Source organism: Arvicanthis niloticus, chromosome 10 (genome assembly GCF_011762505.2).
Source record: "Arvicanthis niloticus isolate mArvNil1 chromosome 10, mArvNil1.pat.X, whole genome shotgun sequence".
NCBI lineage: Eukaryota > Metazoa > Chordata > Mammalia > Rodentia > Muridae > Arvicanthis > Arvicanthis niloticus.
In genome coordinates, this window is record NC_047667.1 from 47,129,992 (window position 1) to 47,147,985 (window position 17,994).

General features: G+C 40.1%; 1 protein-coding gene across 8 annotated transcripts in view; it reads right to left on the reverse strand.

Annotated features, from left to right (window-relative positions):
- The window catches only part of Rabgap1l (RAB GTPase activating protein 1 like), a 551,680-nt gene that overhangs the window by 81,724 nt on the left and 451,962 nt on the right, over nt 1-17,994 (reverse strand). Inside the window, exons 1-2 of one of the 8 annotated variants that reach the window (XM_076941459.1) lie at nt 10,396-10,544; nt 8,513-9,259 (exon numbers count right to left, since the gene is read on the reverse strand). The exons of 4 other annotated variants lie outside the window; for them this stretch is intronic. In XM_076941459.1, coding sequence (XP_076797574.1) covers nt 8,513-8,623 — 111 coding nt within the window. In that variant the 5' untranslated portion in view covers nt 8,624-9,259; nt 10,396-10,544. Of the gene's footprint in view, nt 1-8,512; nt 9,260-10,336; nt 10,588-17,994 lie in introns of those variants that run through there. 3 more of the 8 variants (XM_076941458.1, XM_076941462.1, XM_076941461.1) reach the window with 3 other exon arrangements.

Consider the following 17,994-nt stretch of genomic DNA (forward strand, 5'->3'; position numbering starts at 1 on the left):
AGCACAATCACTGGTGATTATCCCTAATCTATTTTTCTATTCACCAGACTGTCTACTTCCTAGCTGTACTACCCAAGTGCTTGCTGTCTGAGTTATTTCTGCTCCATCATCTATCCTTAGGGGGCATTTCACTCTGGCATGTGCTCTTGGTCCATTACGTCTAAAGGAGACTTCCTGCTCTCTTGTTTCCTTTCTCCTTCTTCCACATGGTCTCTACCTATGACCTTCCAGTCCATAACTCTGTTTACATCTATTCTCCCCAGTAATTGGCTATAACCACTTTTATTTAACCAATAGTTTTAAATTGGAGAATAAGGTTTATTTAGCCTTGATGTACACGAGGATCTGCTCATGGGGGCAATCAGATCTTGGTGCCAATATTTAACAGTTGAATACATAGCAACACCAGACCAACCTCTAACACACCTACCACTGATTGTTAGGGTTATTGAATATAGGGAGCTAAGGGATCATATATAAAGTAACAGAAACTACGGGGTTTGTTTTCATATGCACAGTGAACTAAATGCTTGTATATTTTATAGTACAAATCCTATTAGAGGAGGGCATGGTGTACACATATTTAATCCCAGAACTTGGAAGGCAGGGGTTTTTAATTCCAGCACTTGAGAGGCAGAACCAGGACAGATCTCTGCAAGTTCTAGTCCAATCTGATCTACAAATGAATTCCTTCCAGCCAGAACTATATAGTGGAACTCTATCTCAAAATAAAATTAAATTAAAATAAATAAAAGTCCTACCACACACTCACTCCCCCAGAAGGGAAATAGACATATAAAAAAAAAGTCTGGACTTATAAGTGTCCCCAGGAAGGAAGTTTATATGGAAACTAAAATATAGCAGCTTTGAAGTGTAGATGAAGCTATGTGGAATGCTTTTTTAGAAACACAAATGAAAACCACAGAGCTTCTAAACAGATGTAAGCAGGCAACTGAACTACAAGTGAGCCTTGTCTGGACTACAGGGGAGTACACAGTGTCTGAAAGTGTACATTTCCTCTTTGGGAAAAAACTTAGTTAAAGAGGAAGCTGAGGAAGGCAATGTTGAGAAAGTGAGACAGCAGGCCAGGACCCCTCTGCTGAGGCAGGGGGCACAGCACACTGTGTGTGTGCTTGTAGGGATATTACAGGCCAGGTCTAGGAAAGAAGAAAAAACAATGAAGAGATCAGATCGGGGTTCAGCAAAATGTCTCATAGCAGGGGAAGACTGAAATAGATTTGGTGTTTTTGAAATATCAATAAAAGTAACTAAGAACTTAAAAATGTGATAAAGAAGAATTTACGTATATATAAAATAACAGACCAGTCTACCATACATCTTCACCACCCATTTTAAAGTCTCATGTTCAGGGTCAGCAATCATCCAATATTTAGTCTTTTATTAGTCTCATGTTTATCAGTTTCATATGTTGTAGCAGGTATTAGTATTTCATTCTTTTAGAATTGCTATTTTTTCTCCACTGTATGGATACACCACTATGTGTTTAGAAAATGGTCACATGATGGATATTTGGATTGTGTCTAGATTACAGCTACTGAGAATAATGTTGCTATGTCCAGTCATGTGCTTATGGGTTCTACTCTGTATCATCTTTTACCTAAAGATATTGAATCAGTTTCTCTCCACAGGCACAGATATGTGAGTCAGAGGCAGCAATGTTACTCAGCATATAATGGAGCTATAGATCTGTATGCTGCACAGAAGCAGCGTTCTGCCCCCGGCATGAGGAAGCTGGAGAACTCAGGGACAGAGAGATAAATAAAGTGATGCAAAAAAAGAAGTAATCAGATGGCAGAGATGCAGGATGCCTGCCAACCTGAGACCAGCCCCAGGCTTGCTGCCTATCTCAGAGTTTGCCCTTGCATTTCAAGAAGGACACACCCTGGCATCCATGCAGTAAATTCCATGTCTTGCTTCAGATGATACAGAGTTCTTCTGTTAGGATCCTAAGAACCTTAACTCATCAAAATTAGTAAGTCAAACAGGGAAAGATTTGGTTCCCTGGACTAATTTGAAATTGATAAAAGGTGCCAAGATAAGAATATGCTAAATGACAATGAGAATAAAACATGTTCAATACATAATTTAAGTATGGAAGAATCTTAATTAGCTTTATATTTGATTCTAGTCAATATTTGAAATGTTTATTTAGTGATGATTTAGAAGTAATTGCATTAATTTTATTATTTTCCTCATCTCTGGCATACGGAATTGCTCTGAATTTTTTTTTTTTTTTTTTTTTTTTGGGCTTGCTTGATGCAGTTCATGTGCCAAACCACTAAGGGGGAAGAAATTGCAGAATGATTACCCTCCTCTTCCATCTATAGAACAGAGAGACTGTAGTTCCCTGAAAGAGGCCCCTTCCGTTGCTGTTCCAGTACTATTTTGGTAACTGTCAGTTAAGAATATCTACCCAGAGCCAACATAAAATAGCCTGTGTTAGATGGTTAAGTGGCTTTGTTAAAGGTCAAGGGTAACTACTGATCAATCAAGTCTCCCTCAGAGATAGAATGATATTCAATTTCAAGATGTAGGACATAGTACAGTCAAAATGGGTCACCCTTTCCTTGTTTTATTCTTGATAGCTGTTTGAGTTTGTGAGTGTGTGTGTGTGTGTGTGTGTGTGTGTGTGTGTGTGTGAGAGAGAGAGAGAGAGAGAGAGAGAGAGAGAGAGAGAGAGAGAGAGAGAGAAGGGCTAGGTCACCTGGGAAGAGGAAACCTCAAATGAGAAAGTGCCTCCATCAGATTGGCTGGTAGGCAAGCGTGTGTAGAGCATTCCCGGTTAATGACTGATGTGGGAGACCGGGCTACTGTAAAAACTACCACTTTTGGGCAGGAGGGCCTAGGTGGTACAAGAAAACAAGCTCAACGAGTCATTGAAAGCAAGCCAGCAAGTAAAAGTTCCTCCATGGCTTCTGCTTCAATTACTACTTGCAGGTTCCTGCCTCGAATTCTTGCCCTAACTTTCCTGAATGACGGTGTGTTGCTTACACTGAAATAAATCCTTTTCTCCCCAAGTTGCTTTTGGTCAGTGTTTATCACAGCAACAGAAAGCAAACTAGGGCACTTTCCAACTTTCCTAGTCTTTCTCTGTGTATTTCTGGCTGTCCTGGAACTCACTCTGTAGACCAGACTGGCCTTGAACTCAGAAATCCACCTGCCTCTGCCTACCAAGTGCTGGGATTAAAGGCGTGCGCCACCACTGCCTGGCTTAACTTTCCTATTCTAACACCATGAAAATCTTGTGGTAATTTCAACCTGTTCCAATCAGTTGCTCTTTTCACATGGAGCAACTATATATATCTTTCTAAGAGTGACTTGTATCTATCCACTACAAGAACTAATGAACAAGTGTGGACTACCTTCTGACGCATACTGCCTCGGTCAACTGGCCAGGGACTGGCCAGCAATTTTCACCTGCTTTTTTCTATTGCCGTTGCATTTCCTTCCTGGGGCCCTGTGGGCCTTGCCTGCCCATTTTTGCCATGCTATTGCTTATGTAACTATCTTCTATTATGTAACTATTGCTTATGAGCCTGTCTTCTCAGCATAGGGGCTCATACACATTCCCCACTATTGGTCCTTCCAGCCATCCTGAGTTCAAGTGTCAGATGTACACAATCCTCAGGGTGGGAAGCTCCCCTTTTCCTGGATAACTGACACCCTAATCAAGCAGGGCAGCCCAGCACTCCCCTTCTCCTGTCACATGCATCCTCTTCTCCTCTACATCCCCACCACACCTTATCTACTCAGCTCACTCCTTCCTTTAGACCTTCTTCTGAAGCAGACCAGACCCCCTTTCCCAGCCGGGAGGTAACTGGTAAGACTTCTCACTGAGCTGATATCTTTACAAGTGCTCTTCTTTGATCTTCACAAAAATTCAATGAAGATATTCCTCATTTCTCCAGAGTCAACTGAGGCTTAGAGAAATACTGTAATTTCCTGGTAAGTAGCAGATGTAAATCTTGAACTGACACCCGAGTAACTTTTACATTTTAACTGTGTGCTTGTGCTCTTCTATGAGGGTACACATGGAGTCCAGAAGTTAAGTCTCAGGTGTTGTTCCACAGGAGCTGTCCCTTTGTTTGTTGAGACCTCTCACTGAGCCCCAGGCTTGTCAGCTATCCCACCACACCTGCCTTTTTATGTACTTGCTGGGGACTGAACTCAGGTTCTCTTACTTGTACAGCAGCAGATCCTTTACTGGCTAAGCTACCTCCTTAGCCCAAAAGACCATGTAACTTCAAAGGACTCTAACAAAGCCAGGTATGGTGGTGGCTCGTACCTGTAATTGCAGCACTCAGGAGACTGAGGTGAGAGGACTGCTGCAAGTCCAAGGCCAGCCTAGACAACACAGTACGGTCCAGCTCATCCTGAGCTATAGTATAAGACCTTTTCTTCATCACCATCTTCCTCTTCCAAAATAAAGTGTCATAAGCAGTCATCGGCCTTTTAGCATGAGCTGTTCCTTGTTCACAAAAGTACTCCCTTTCCTTGCCTAGCAGACACTTGACTAGCCTCCACAGCCAAAGTTACCGTTTCAGCCTTACTGTGGGCTCCTTTGTCACTGCTTAACGAAGGCCATTATTCTCTAGCTGGTTCTACCTCTAGCATCTAACAGGAGTCTCACAAATACCGACTTTGGTCTTTTCTCTTATTAGATTAGGGGAGGGGGCTTTGAAGATGGACATTCTACTTGTGCCCAGAATACTGTATTAAAACAAACATTAAAGCAGTCTATATATTAGCACTTACTAACATACATCTGAAAGCAATATTCCTTCCGTGGCCACTTAATAAATTAGAAAGTTGAAATAAACTGAGCAGAATATAAATTGACATTTAACCTGAAATATTTGTGCTTGTTAGAGTTTGCATTAGCTATTAGGCTTATTCACTGTTTAAATATGAGAGCATGCATTTTGAATTTAAATATATACTCAAAGCCTTCCCTGGAATACAATAAATGTACCAGGTGTGGTTTTCCCTGGCATTTATAGTAGGCAGTTAGAAGTAGCTGAAGCTGGGCACAGTAGTGGTTCATGCCTGCAGTTCCAGCTACTGAGAACTTGAGCTCAAGAGTTCAAGGGTGACCTGGCAATATAGCAAGACTGCAACAAAAAAGAAAAGCCTGCAAAAGAACTGAGAAGAGCAGAGGTGGAAGATGCTGGCCACTATACTCACAGGGAGAGGGCCTGGGCAGCCTCACTCCCTCCGGTGTTCCTGTAAGCATCTCAGCTAAGACTTGTATACACACAGAGAGAGTTGTGGTGTGGTTTTATCTCTAAATACAAGGCGGCTAACTTCCAAACTTCCATTCTACATTACATGCCAATTTTTTTATTTCTTTATTTAAAAAAAAAAAAACTAAACACCTTCTAGGCTCGTAAGATGGCTCCCTGGGTGAAGATGAAGGTGCCTGCCACCAACTGACAGTCTCTGTTTGTTTATCAGGACCCACATAATGAAAGAAGAAAGCTCACTCCTGCCAGTTATCCTCTGGCCTGGCTCTTTTGAGTGTGTGTGTGTGTGTGTGTGTGTGTGTGTGTGTGTGTACGTTTGAGCACTTTTAAATAAGAAAAGGTTCAGTGTCCATATCTTAGAAGCAGACATTTTTACTATTTAACGAATCAACATATTCCTTTTATAAAATAAAACCCTATTATAGAAAACACCCACTCCTGTTTTAAATATCTAAATCTCCTTCAAAAAGGCCAATCCACTTGGAAGAGGGTCCTGTAAGTTAATCAGGGTGGCACCTGCTACCCAGAGTAGCATTTGTCAAATCAGGAAGCATTTGCTTCATACTAAAGAAAGCCTAAAATTTTTTTTCATATAATTTTGAGGGTTCATCTCAAACAAAGAAAAAAAAATCACTATTGAATGTAGAACCAAAAGCAAATGGCTCAGTGGGTAAAGGTTCTAGCCTCCAAACCTAGTGACCTGGTGACCCTCCAGAGCCCATGGGGAAGAGGGAGACAAGTGACCCCCAAAGTGGTTCTCTCATCTTTACATGCATCCACCACACACACAAAATGAATAAATTAAATGTAACTTTTCTGTGTCTTATTTTTGAGATAGAGTCTCACTGTTTCCCTGCTGGCCTAGAACTCATACTGAAGCCTGTCTCTACTTCCTCAGTACTGGGATTAAAGTCATGTGCCAACAAGTTTGGTATCCAAAGAAATATTCTATGCCTTTTATATGGAGCTTTTCACATCAACAATTCTATGTCAAAAATACATAAATTACTGACAAATGGAGTGATTCTCAGAAGGTGCATTACTATTCAGCCATGCAGGCAGTCAGTCATGCTCCCATGCTCGAGTTCATGCTCTCTCTCTCTCTCTTTCTCTCTCTCTCTCTCTCTCTCTCTCTCTTTCCCTCCCCCTCCCCCTCCCCCTCCCCCTCCCCTTCCCTCACATGAATACAATGTCTGTTGTTATTGAGTAGTGAGATGTTCCCTGTGGCTAGGGAGCTGTGTATCTCTTCAGCTCCTCTGTCCTCTCTGCTCAAGTATGCTCTGCCATTTCAGTTCTGCTGGCCAGCTGATTGATTGCTTGCCTTTGTGTTGTGAGGGAACAAAGCCAGGGATGTTAACAGGACAGTCAGGTATTCTGTCACTGAGCTACACACACACACACACACACACACACACACACACACACACCTGTGTTTGTTTCTTTTCCCCTTTGGTCTAAAAACTCCTATAAATTCTGAAGAATCAGCTCAGACTCTAAGAGGATCTTGGTGAAACCATCACAAAGAAATGAAAACTTCTGAATTCTTTGGGTAAGTTCTTAAGATGGACTATTATGAAATTGATGGATATAATTTAATTTAAATGTCTAAAACATTCTTATCCTGACTCAGCATATATATTTTGGTAGGTAATTAACTTCACAAAATATATTTAATCATAAAAATAGAAACTGTGGGGCTGAGAAAATGGCTCATCGGTTAAGAGCATTTCTTGGTTTTTTAGAGGACCCAGGCTTGATTCTCAGCACACAGTTGCAGGGATCTGATGCTGTCTTCTGCCCTCCCAAGCACCAGGCACACACATGGTATACAGACATACAGACAGACAGACAGAGCACACACACATGTAAAATAAAATAAGTCTAAAGGCAAATTAAAAAGTAGAACTTACATTTATTTTAATAAAACATGTCATTGGCAAGATGATTCTTTCAATAAACACCTCCAGAAGCATATTATGATTTGGTTTTGCTTTCATCCACCTAGTTATCTACGCTGCACGTAGGACACGTGACAGAGTGGAGAGTCTAATGAAGGTTTGGGCACTCTTACCTCCACACCATTGTCAACAACTCCAGCTTCCTTCTACAACACCAAACCCTCTACTAGGTCCTCTGAAACTTTTTTAAGATGATTAACTCATAACTTTTCAATTATGTATGTCTACGTTACTATTTTAATATAAATCATTGTGGTACAAAAAATTTTATAATCCATTATTATCATTAAAGAACTAATTAGTGGCCAATTACTCCGTCTTCCTCCATTATCTTACATATTTTTTATAGTTTATGCAGATCAGCAGCTAAACAATGATGAAACATTTTATCTGGTTGGTAAAACCTTTAAGTCTCTTTTAATCAATCCAGAATTTGTCCCTTTATCATTTTCATGGAATTTACTTCTTTTAAAAATAAAACCCCTGCCACATTGTGATTTTTAGTGGCCCTGTGCCTTAACACAGAGAAGTAGGTTTTCATATCAGTAAGCTTTAACTGTCATGATAAACCTTTCTCTCTCTCTCTCTCTCTCTCTCTCTCTCTCTCTCTCTCTCTCTCTCTCTCTCTCTGCTGCTAGGAGCACTGCTATGCACAGTGAACAGGGCAACAATACAGGCACAGTTTGGAGAGTGTGCGTCACAGACAGGGATCATCTGTAAGCCTCCCTGGCCAGTGCAAAGATGGAACAATAAACATTCTAACAACATAGTTTTCTATCATGCCAGAATGCACATGCCAAGACTATAAGAAGGCAGAAAACTAAAAAATAAAGTTTTAACAAATATTACATCACACCTAAAATTCTCCAAGAAGTTAGTTTGTTCTAGTTCTTTCTGGAAATAATATAAAACCTGAAAGCTGTTTGATTTCTATTTAAAAAGCAATTTGATTCAATTTACAAAAGTGACATGGCCCACTGAATTCTATGTTCTACTTCAAAGAGACTGAACGGAAATGTATGAAACCGTAGCTAGTTTCATAACAGTCATACACAGACACAACTCTTCTCAACCTCACTACCGCAGTATTTAAAGCATATTATTGACATAGAACAGTGGTTATTTATTAAACAAGCCCACTGAAAGCCTGCAGACCTTGCTGTGACCTGTAATACAGTCAACAGCCATGCCTCCGTTTACTTCACAAGAACCTGCCCCTCTCTTGTTATGGAAGGTGTCCATTATGTTACAAAAAGAGGAGCCCAGTGTAGTGTGCAAGGTGCCACCTACCATGGACCTGGGCTTGCTGATGGCCACCAGGCTAGTGAGGAGGTCCTCATCATGCAGCTGGCTGAAGACATGGGCGTCATAGGCTACCATAATGGAGATTTCTTCCATCATCTTGCCAGCTAGCTTCTCCACAGCAGCAACTGCTGCCCCAGCTCCAGACCAGACTATCCAGGAAAAAACTCCTAGGGCAGCTCAGTGCTAGTGCACACACCCACCTGAGAGCCAGGGGCTGAGTGTCAAAATCCAGAGGGAAGGAGAGGAGGAAAAAAAGGAAAGGCAGCTGCTATCACAGACTTGCCTAGTAATTCACCCCCAGTGGAAAACAAGAGGTCTCTTATCTATGCAGGAAGTGTGCACTATAAACACCTGCATTCTCAATACAGCACAGGAGAAGTTCAGGTTTGGGAATCTTCTTTACACTTCCAAAAACAGAAAGAAAAAGGTTCCCTTACTAGAAATGTCCTACATGAAATTCCTCCCAAAACAAAAGTCGATTTATGTTATGTCCTTAGTAATTCAGACAGTTTCAAACAGTTCATTTCTTCATTGTTATTCACATGAAGATTCTTCTTGGAAGAAGAGTAATTTTTCTTAAAGCAATCAGTGCTTATTTTTCCTTATTCTTAGGAAATAAAAAGATGGTAAGCCATTATTATTTCTCAAAATTTATAGAATCCTTGTTGCAGTTAAAATTTATCTCCTGAAGTCGGAAGGGGGAAAAAGAATCCTTTTCCCTTCTGAGTATTTCTGTTAAAAAAAAAAAAAAAGTACCAAAATATAAAAATGAAACCATTATTTGGGATATCAATAGCAGTTGATAATAATTTTCCTTTCTCCCACGAAAAATACAAATATCTGATGTGATTATGGAGAAACACAAGGGTCTCATTTATAAACAGTTTTTCTCCCAGCTGATAAATATTCTTATTCCCTTTATATTTAAAGTTACAGTTGTTTCTTTTAATTACTCAATTCTTTTAATTACTCAAACCAGCAGATAGTCACAAACTATCCATTCCTTAGTTCCCACAAGTGGTTTTTGGAGGACAGCTGGAGATGGTAAGCAGGCTTTGTTTTGAAAGTTCTCTCAATCACCAAGATAAATGACACATGCTTATTCCATGCACAGTGTGGGCAAAGAAAAGGGAAGACAGGGCCGCTCCTCCAAAAGCATGCTATCTGCTCTTCCTGTATCTGCCCTGAGTATTAGCAGTACAACAGTACTGAGAAGTAGTTTCTGTTAATATTAAACATTAATTTGGTGACATCTGTTAAAATAAAAAGAAACACTGCAATGTGTTGTCTTTAGGCTTTATCACCAAAACCAGGATTATGTTATCTCTATTTGCTGGCTTGTGAGAGAATGGGTAAACAAACTCAGAATGAAATCCGGTGTCTATTTTCCCAGGTTTTCCTAAAATTATTCATATTCCATAGCATGTCTACTTAACTAGTATCACCTTGTGCTATTTAAACGTGGCCATGGAGCTCTGCCACTCCTGTAAGCATTCTGTGGTAAAGCACCTGCTCACAGAAGGGCAAACACCCTTGCTAGGAAACGGCCAAGTCTAATAGGCTTACTTAAACAGAAAATGCAATATCTTAAATAAATTCTGAAGATTAAAACAACTTCAAGCTGTGTGTGACCCCTCTGAGAGCCAGTAACGCGTTTTTACTTCATTTCCCCTCACAATGCAGCTTTGTGACTAGAGATTACTTTCATTAAGAATTTCCCAGCACATTTATCTTAAAGATGACTAGCCAAGTAAAAATTAAAAGCTAATCAGGGCTCAAGGCAACATGACTTCTCTGGGCAGTCCATACCTTCGAATTCCTTTTTATCTTTTCAGTGGTATTTTTAACGATAGCGTGGACTCACTCACAGTTTCATCAGGCCAGCAGACTTGGAGGTCTACCTTGCAGTGAGGCTCTAGATGCGAAAGCCAAGCAACTGCTGCTTCCCTCTCGGCAGTGACTCAGTGCTTCCACTCTGAAGTCTGAATAGCACTGACAAAGACACCTGTTGTGAAAGGTAACCAAACTACCTCCCGTCATGCCTTTCTTTGTGCTGGCAACCGCCCAGGGGCAAACAGGAGTTATAACCTCACTGGAACAGTCCCCTCAGTGCCCAGCAGAGCACATTTAGAGAAACAATAGGTAATCTTCTTGGTTAAGAACACTTAAAGCCCAAGGGGGGAAAAAGCACTTGGGGGAAAACAACCGACCCAGGCACCTTAAAGGTGCTGCATATTCAACTCTAAGACTTAAGGGATCAGAATATCTGTGCAAAAACAGATTTAGAAGACAACTGAAGGTTGTAAAGATAGTTTTAACTTTACATAAATGGTGGGTGGTTTTTTGAGACAAACAATTCTATAAGCTCAAAACTTCCTTCAAAAATCCTCTAACAGCCAGGAGACCAGGGTGCTACTCTAGTCCAAAATGTCTTTCCTGTCCACTACAGTGCTTAGATGTTCTTGAGCAACACTAACTACAATTTCTTACCTCTTTCTTTGAATTTTTGCCATTTTAAAAAATTTCTTAAAATATACATTCTTGCTAGGGTCCTGCTAGGAAACTTAAGTTTTTTTCTTTACATAAACAAAAAGCATGCTGTTTGAAAACTGATGATCTTAGGAAAAACTTGTACCTGTACCATTTTTTTCTCTTTTCCAAGACATTTTCTACTGACTCTGAAGCAGTCTGCTAACATCATCCCCAACTTCAGCAGCTTTTGTACACTGTCCAGTTTATCACAGGCCTTTCAGTTTCACCAGACACCTTCTTGTGACTCACCCTCCTGCCCACTGGGTGACTGAAACCCACTGCATCATCTCCCGAGAGTTCCTGCAGTTCTGAACCTCACAATATGCCACAGACTGGGAGAAATGACAGTGGGGTAGAGAATTACCTGTGACCAAAGATTCTGGCAATCGCTGAGGACACCACTACTTAGAGAAGCTGTGTATCAACAGGCAGCAGAAAGCAAGGCACTCCTGGTAAACACACGTCCCCAGTTCAAACAGGATCCAGCTAGCTGTCTATCGCAGGACAACTCATTTAAACTTAGGTTTCAGTTTCCTCTTGGTCTCGTAAATTGAGAGGGACAGACTAGATCAGAGGTTTCCCCAGTATGCAAGAAAAGCAAAAGCAATGTGTCTGGTTTCTATCCACTAAATGGGCTAAGTGGGGGATTTCAAAGAGAAAATGCCTTTTAAATCTCTCCTCAGAGAAAAGAGCAAAGGGCAACATAAAATGTAGGTATTAAGTACTCCCCAGAGTTGCTAAGTGTTTCAATAAATGCAGTCTACTTTGATAGACAACTGGAGATTTTCCAGTATCAAGCCTTTATACCAAGAAAAAGGGATTCTGACATGTTCAGAGCCTTTCTGCTTAGAGCCAGAGTAACTAAAATACAACTTCAGAGTTTTTCCAGATGTGTTTATAATTTAAGATTCCATAGCCAAACCTTTTTAAAATTAACATACAAAAGCAATGGTTTTCATTATAGCATGTGATACAAATACCATTGTGCTTTGTTTAATCACGCCCCTCCTGCACTGCCAGGTACACCAGCCCTGACTGGTGTCTGCAGGTCTCTTTTCTTTCCACCACTTGCCTGAATGTCACACTATTTCATTACTTATATTTTTTCTCTTTCCTTCCTTCTGCCTTAAGATCTTCCTCCTACCACAGTTCATTTTCTACACTCATCATCACTCACCCGCATGTCTGTCTGTACAGATGATTCTACATGACATACGTGTGGATAAACACAGATTTGAATCTGGAGCGGTGTTTTGCCATGGTTTTAAATGTTGTTTTAAGAAGGTAAACTGAGGGGATAATTTGCTCTGGAGGCTGGTGTCCCCCCAAGTCATCTTTCTAAAACTATACTTGTAAAACAAAACCACATTTGTTTCTCACTAAATAAGTTTGAGTTAAATAACACATTCTAGCCTTCTAACAACATCTATTCTGAAATGTCATAGTTAGAAACAGGAACAGCCAAAATGAAGCTTTGGGAAAATATGATGACCTTTTTCTAGTCTGTGCTCTCTCAAATCAAGCACAGCAAGAGCTTTATTGTGATACAGCACTTTGTTATCCACCAAGAAGCAAACACATTAAGAAACTTTTCTCACAGGATGAGGGTGCCTGCAAAGACTCTTCTCTGTCTCAGGCTCTACCTGTTGAACATGCTCGTCTTGACTGCCATACAATCAGGTCAGAGGGAAAGGAGAACAGAATGGCACAGGCAGAAATACACCCCAGAGAGCAGAGAGCTGAGTGTGCACATGCACGGTCAGAGCCCCAGAGAAAACTGTTGCTTTGGCTTCATGACCCCCACCCCCTCCCCCACCTTCAAGTGCACCCTGGTTTTAGGTGTTCGGGACTTCATGTTAAGGGATCTCCCAAACCATGAAATGCCAGAGGGCTGATATAGAAAGAGAGGTAAGATGGTGAGCTTTTTTTTTTTTTTGCTAATCACCAAAACCCAGTATTTCTATCTATACTTAGGAATGTACATTACAAAATTCAAGCTCTGCAAAACCAGAACAAAAGATACAAAACAGCGCGAAAGAGAAACCCTAGAGAGAAACAAGAAAGCTTTCTAGAGTGCTAACAATTTCAGTCACTGACACTGAGTGGAGAACTACTGGGACAAAGGTTAGAGAAACCTTAGTTCTCTTCAAAATTATACAGAGATAAGGAAAGAAAAACCATTATTTTAGTGTTGAATTCCAGCCATTCAATTCATTATCTTCCCTATCTTTGTAAGCAAATGCTAAGCAAATCCAAAACCTCAGCAAACATAAAAAACCAACCCCAAGGCATTAAGTGAGGAAAGAAAACCGGGAGGACAAAATACCTGCCTGACAGGCTCACTAGACAGCCTCCTGCTTCATTTGCATCTCACCACAAAGAAAGGGTGAGGCAGAGTCCAGAGGAGGAAAGAATGTCCCTAACCAACAACCCAGCTTCCCTTCTCAATTAAAACCCTAAAATCCAGAGCAAACATATCCAAATTAAACTTGACCTCAGCAACAAATGTGCTAAATGACCTTACACATTCACTGATATTTGCGATCATGCTGGATGAAGACGATCTCAGACCCACCATAGCCTTTGAGCAGAGTGCAACTGAATTCTACTTACGAGTGACTTTACCTTAATTTCTACAGCATTTAGTGATTTAATATGCTTTACTGGTAGCCAAAACAAATACTCTAAGTTATGTACTGCAGCCATGTTTTCCCACAAGACTCTGACAGGGTTGGTTCAGGTGCCTCCTGGTCCCAGGCTCTCTCAGCCTGTAGGTCTTTCCTTTCTAAACCAAAAGCAAAATTAAATCCTCAAGACAAACAACATATAAAAAATTAGTAGTATCGCTAAAGATAGTAATAGTGAATTATCCTCAATAGAGATTAAAGCAATCTCATTCGTGGTAATTATGTGTGCTGGCTTGTTTTTGTTGGTGGTGTTGTTTTTGTTTTTTGGTTTTTTGTTTTGTCAACTACATACAAGTTAGAGTTATCTGAGAAGAGAGAACCTCAGATGACAGAATGCCCAGCACAAGATTGGCTTGAGTGCAAAGCCTGTTGGTCCCTTTCCTGATTAATGATTAATGCAAGAGGACCCAGCCCACTGTGGGAGATGCCACTGGGTTATAAGAGAGAGAAAGCTAAGTATGCCATTAGGGAGTGAGGTAAGCAGCACTCCTCCATGGCCTCTGCTTCAGGTCCTGGTTCCTTTCCCACCTGAATCCCTTCCCTGACTTCCCTCCAGTGGAAGCTGAAATTAACCCTTACCTCCCTGAGTTGCTTTTGGTTGTGTTTTATCACAGGAACAGAAATCTTAGCTAGGTTAATAATATACAATAAAATAAAATAACTAGAAATAAAGTTAACCAAAGAAGTGAAAGAGCTCTATAATGAAAACTCTAAAACACTGATGAAAAATTGAAGACATATAGCTTTCTTAGGTTAGAAGGATAAATTTTAAATGTTCATACTACTCAGACAGATCTGCAGATTTAATTTCATAATCCCTATGAAGATACAAATGACATTCTAAAGAACTAGACAAAATCAACTCTAGATTTATTTTGTTTTGTTTTGTTTTTTGGTTTTTTTAAGACAAGGTTTCTTTTTGTAGCCCTATTTATCTTGGAACTTGATCTGTAGACCAGGCTGGCCTTAAACTCAGAGATCCAACTGTTTCTACCTCCCAAATGTTGAAATTAAAGCCACCATTGACAAACTTTTTTTCCTAATTTTTGTTTTTCTATATTTGCATATGTCTCTGTGTGTGTGTGTGTGCACACTCTCATGCAATCTCAAGTTCAAGGGTTCTCAGTTGTACACAACTCACACACACACACACACTGAATAGCAAAAGCAATTTTGAGCAAAAAGAGCAAACTAGGATGCATACAGCAGCACTATTCACAATCGCCAAGAATGGAATCAACCTGTGTGTCCACCAACTGATGAGTGACTAAAGACAATGTGGACCACAGGCACAATGGAATGCTAATCAGCCATAAAAAGAAATAAATCTGTTATTTGTGAGCACAAAGCAGGGACAACATATCACTAGACTAAATAAATAAGCCAGGCACAGAAAGACAAAGTACCATAAGGAGCCTATAAAATCTGACCTCATGGAAGCTGAGTTGGGAGTGGCTGGGAAAAGCTGCTCAGTGGACACTAATTACAGTAAGGGAGGCTCAGGGTACTGGGTGCTACTACACAATAGAGTGACAACAGATACTATGCACCACGTATTTAAAAAAGCTAGAATAAAAATTTCATATATTATCAGTATAAAGAAGTAATAAATGGTAAGTAGAAAGATGGCTTGGCAGTTAGCTCTGGCTGCTCCTCCAGAGAACCTGGGTTCAATTTCTAGCAACCACATAGAGGTTCACAACTATTTGTAACTCTAGTTCTTGGGGATCCAAAGCCCTTTTTTTGGCGTCTGTGGGTACAGAATGAAGGTAGTATACAAATACATGCAGGCAAATAAAAAATAGAGTAAATTTAAAAAAAAAAAAAAAGATAAATATTTAAAGAGATAGTGTATTTAAACTGACTTAAAAATTATACAATGTAGCTGGCCATGGTGGAACACATCTTTAATCCCAGCACTCAGGATGCAGAAAAAGGTGGATCTCCATGAGTTCAAGACCTATTCACTATGTAGATAATGTAGTGAGTTCCAGGCCAGCTGCATCTGGAACCAAAGAAGGAACAGCCATAGTAGGACCATCTCAAAACAAAAACATAATGCAATGTATATGTGTATCAAAACATCACATGATACCTATTCATATAATAAATGTAATCTTTAGATATTAATTTTAAAAATTAAGCAAAGAAAAACATCCCAGAAGACAAAAGGCATTGCATTATCAATTCCATCCCAGTTCTCCTTTAGACATTTACTCTTCATAGCCACTGCTGCACTTGAGAGCATTCTGACAACTGACCAGATGAACCCTGTTAGCAATGACTGAGACAGCTAAGAGGTGGCGGAAGAGAACTCTGCAGTGGGAAGCAGTCTCTTGTTCCTCATCCTCTCTACTCTCCGGACTACACGACTAACGGAATTTAATCAATTACTTTTTATTAAATTGAGCAATTGTGACAAGAACAGGGAACAAAGAGAGCATCTGCTGAATAATGATATTCATCTGTTATAACGTGATCAGCAAAACACCATTACTATGGGCTCTCATGTGGAAATAAATCATCCTTCCTTATAATTGCATTGTAATTCGGCCTTTCACTGCTCATTTGTACTCAGAGTCAGAAAAACCATCTTGTGAGATAGTTTAGAGTCACAAATTATCCTGAAGCTTGGCATTGAACAACAAAACTACTAACTCACTCCTTTTCAAAGGCAACAAGAAGTCTGGGTTAGGGGTGCCTGGATGAAAGAGAGAAGTAAAACATGGTTAACTGTGGGCCTGGGAAACCCCAGTGCCCTGACTTCTGCTCATGGTCACACAATACATGACTGACTGTGTATTGTGTCAGGCTACCTTCATTATCCTCATTGTAAGAAGCTACCTGACTTAAGAGTTCAAGCAGTTTCAAGTGTGAGTTGAAAAGCTCAGGGGTTTTTCTTGCCTCTGTCAGGTTCATCATAAGTACAAGACAGAAGAAAGGTTCATTCAATTTGTATTTAGAATTTGTTTATTCATTTGTTGATTCTGTTTTGTTTTTGAGACAGGGTCTCTATGTAGCATTGGCCTGGAAATTGCTACTAGATCATCTGGCAGGCTTCCCCCCACTGCCTCCAGAGTGCTGGTATTACAGGCATGCCTCACCATGCCAAGTTTTGTCTTTTTATTGTTGTTGTTATTATTAAATCTCTCCTAAAAAACAAACATTTTTGAGTGTGGTTTGTGTATGTTTGTACGTTTCCTGCATGTATATCTATGTACCACATGCATGCCTAGTGCCCACAGACGCAGAAAGAGGGTGGCAGAGTCCCTGAAACTGGAATTACAGATAGTTGTGAATCAAACTGGGAATCAAACCCAGACCTACTGGAAGAACAGCCAGTGCTCTTAACTACAGAGCCATCTCTACATCCCCTACTTTTTTTTTCAATTCACTTAAAATTTTTTAAAGATATGCTCCTTTTATTTTATGTTCAAGTATTTTGTCTGCATAGATGCATGTGCATTACATGGGTGCTTGGTACCAGAAGAGGTCAAAAGATAGCACTGGATCCCCTGAAACTGGAGTTATGGATGTTCATAAACCACCATATGGGTGCTGGTAACTGAACCTGAGTCCTCTGCAAGAACAACAAGTGCATTTAACTGCTGAACCATCTCTCCAGCCCCTCAATTCACTTTTTAATAGTCAGTATTATTTTGCTTTTAGTATATCATTATATACTTAAAATGTTAACTGAAAACATGTGTCTAATATTGCTTATATGGCATTGCCAAGTATAAAGAAAAAGAAGACCGTAGGCAAGTCATGCATTTGCCCTCCAGTTACTGATGAGCAACACGTGTCAGCAGTCGTGCTACAGTAGAACGAACGATGAGTGAGGTGGATAGTAGTTAAAAGACAGCTTTGTGGTTTGCTTTAAGAGTCAGTCAACTGCCTAATGGGCTAAGAAAAATTTTTAAAAATATTTTTTAAAGATTTATTTATTTTATTTATATAAGTACACTGTAGCTGTCAAACACACCAGAAGAGGGAATTGGATCCCATTACAGATGGTTGTAAGCCACAATGTGGTGGCTGGAAATTGAACTCAGGACCTCTGGAAGAGCAGTCAGTGCTCTTAACCTCTGAGCCATCTCTCCAGACCCTTAAAAAATATTTTTAAAGATTTTACATTTTAACTTTATGTTTGTGTTTGTGTCTACCTGAGTTTGTGTACTACATGCATGTGAGTGCCCAAAGACACCAGAAGAGGGCACTAGCTCAAGAACAGGACTTACAGATGCT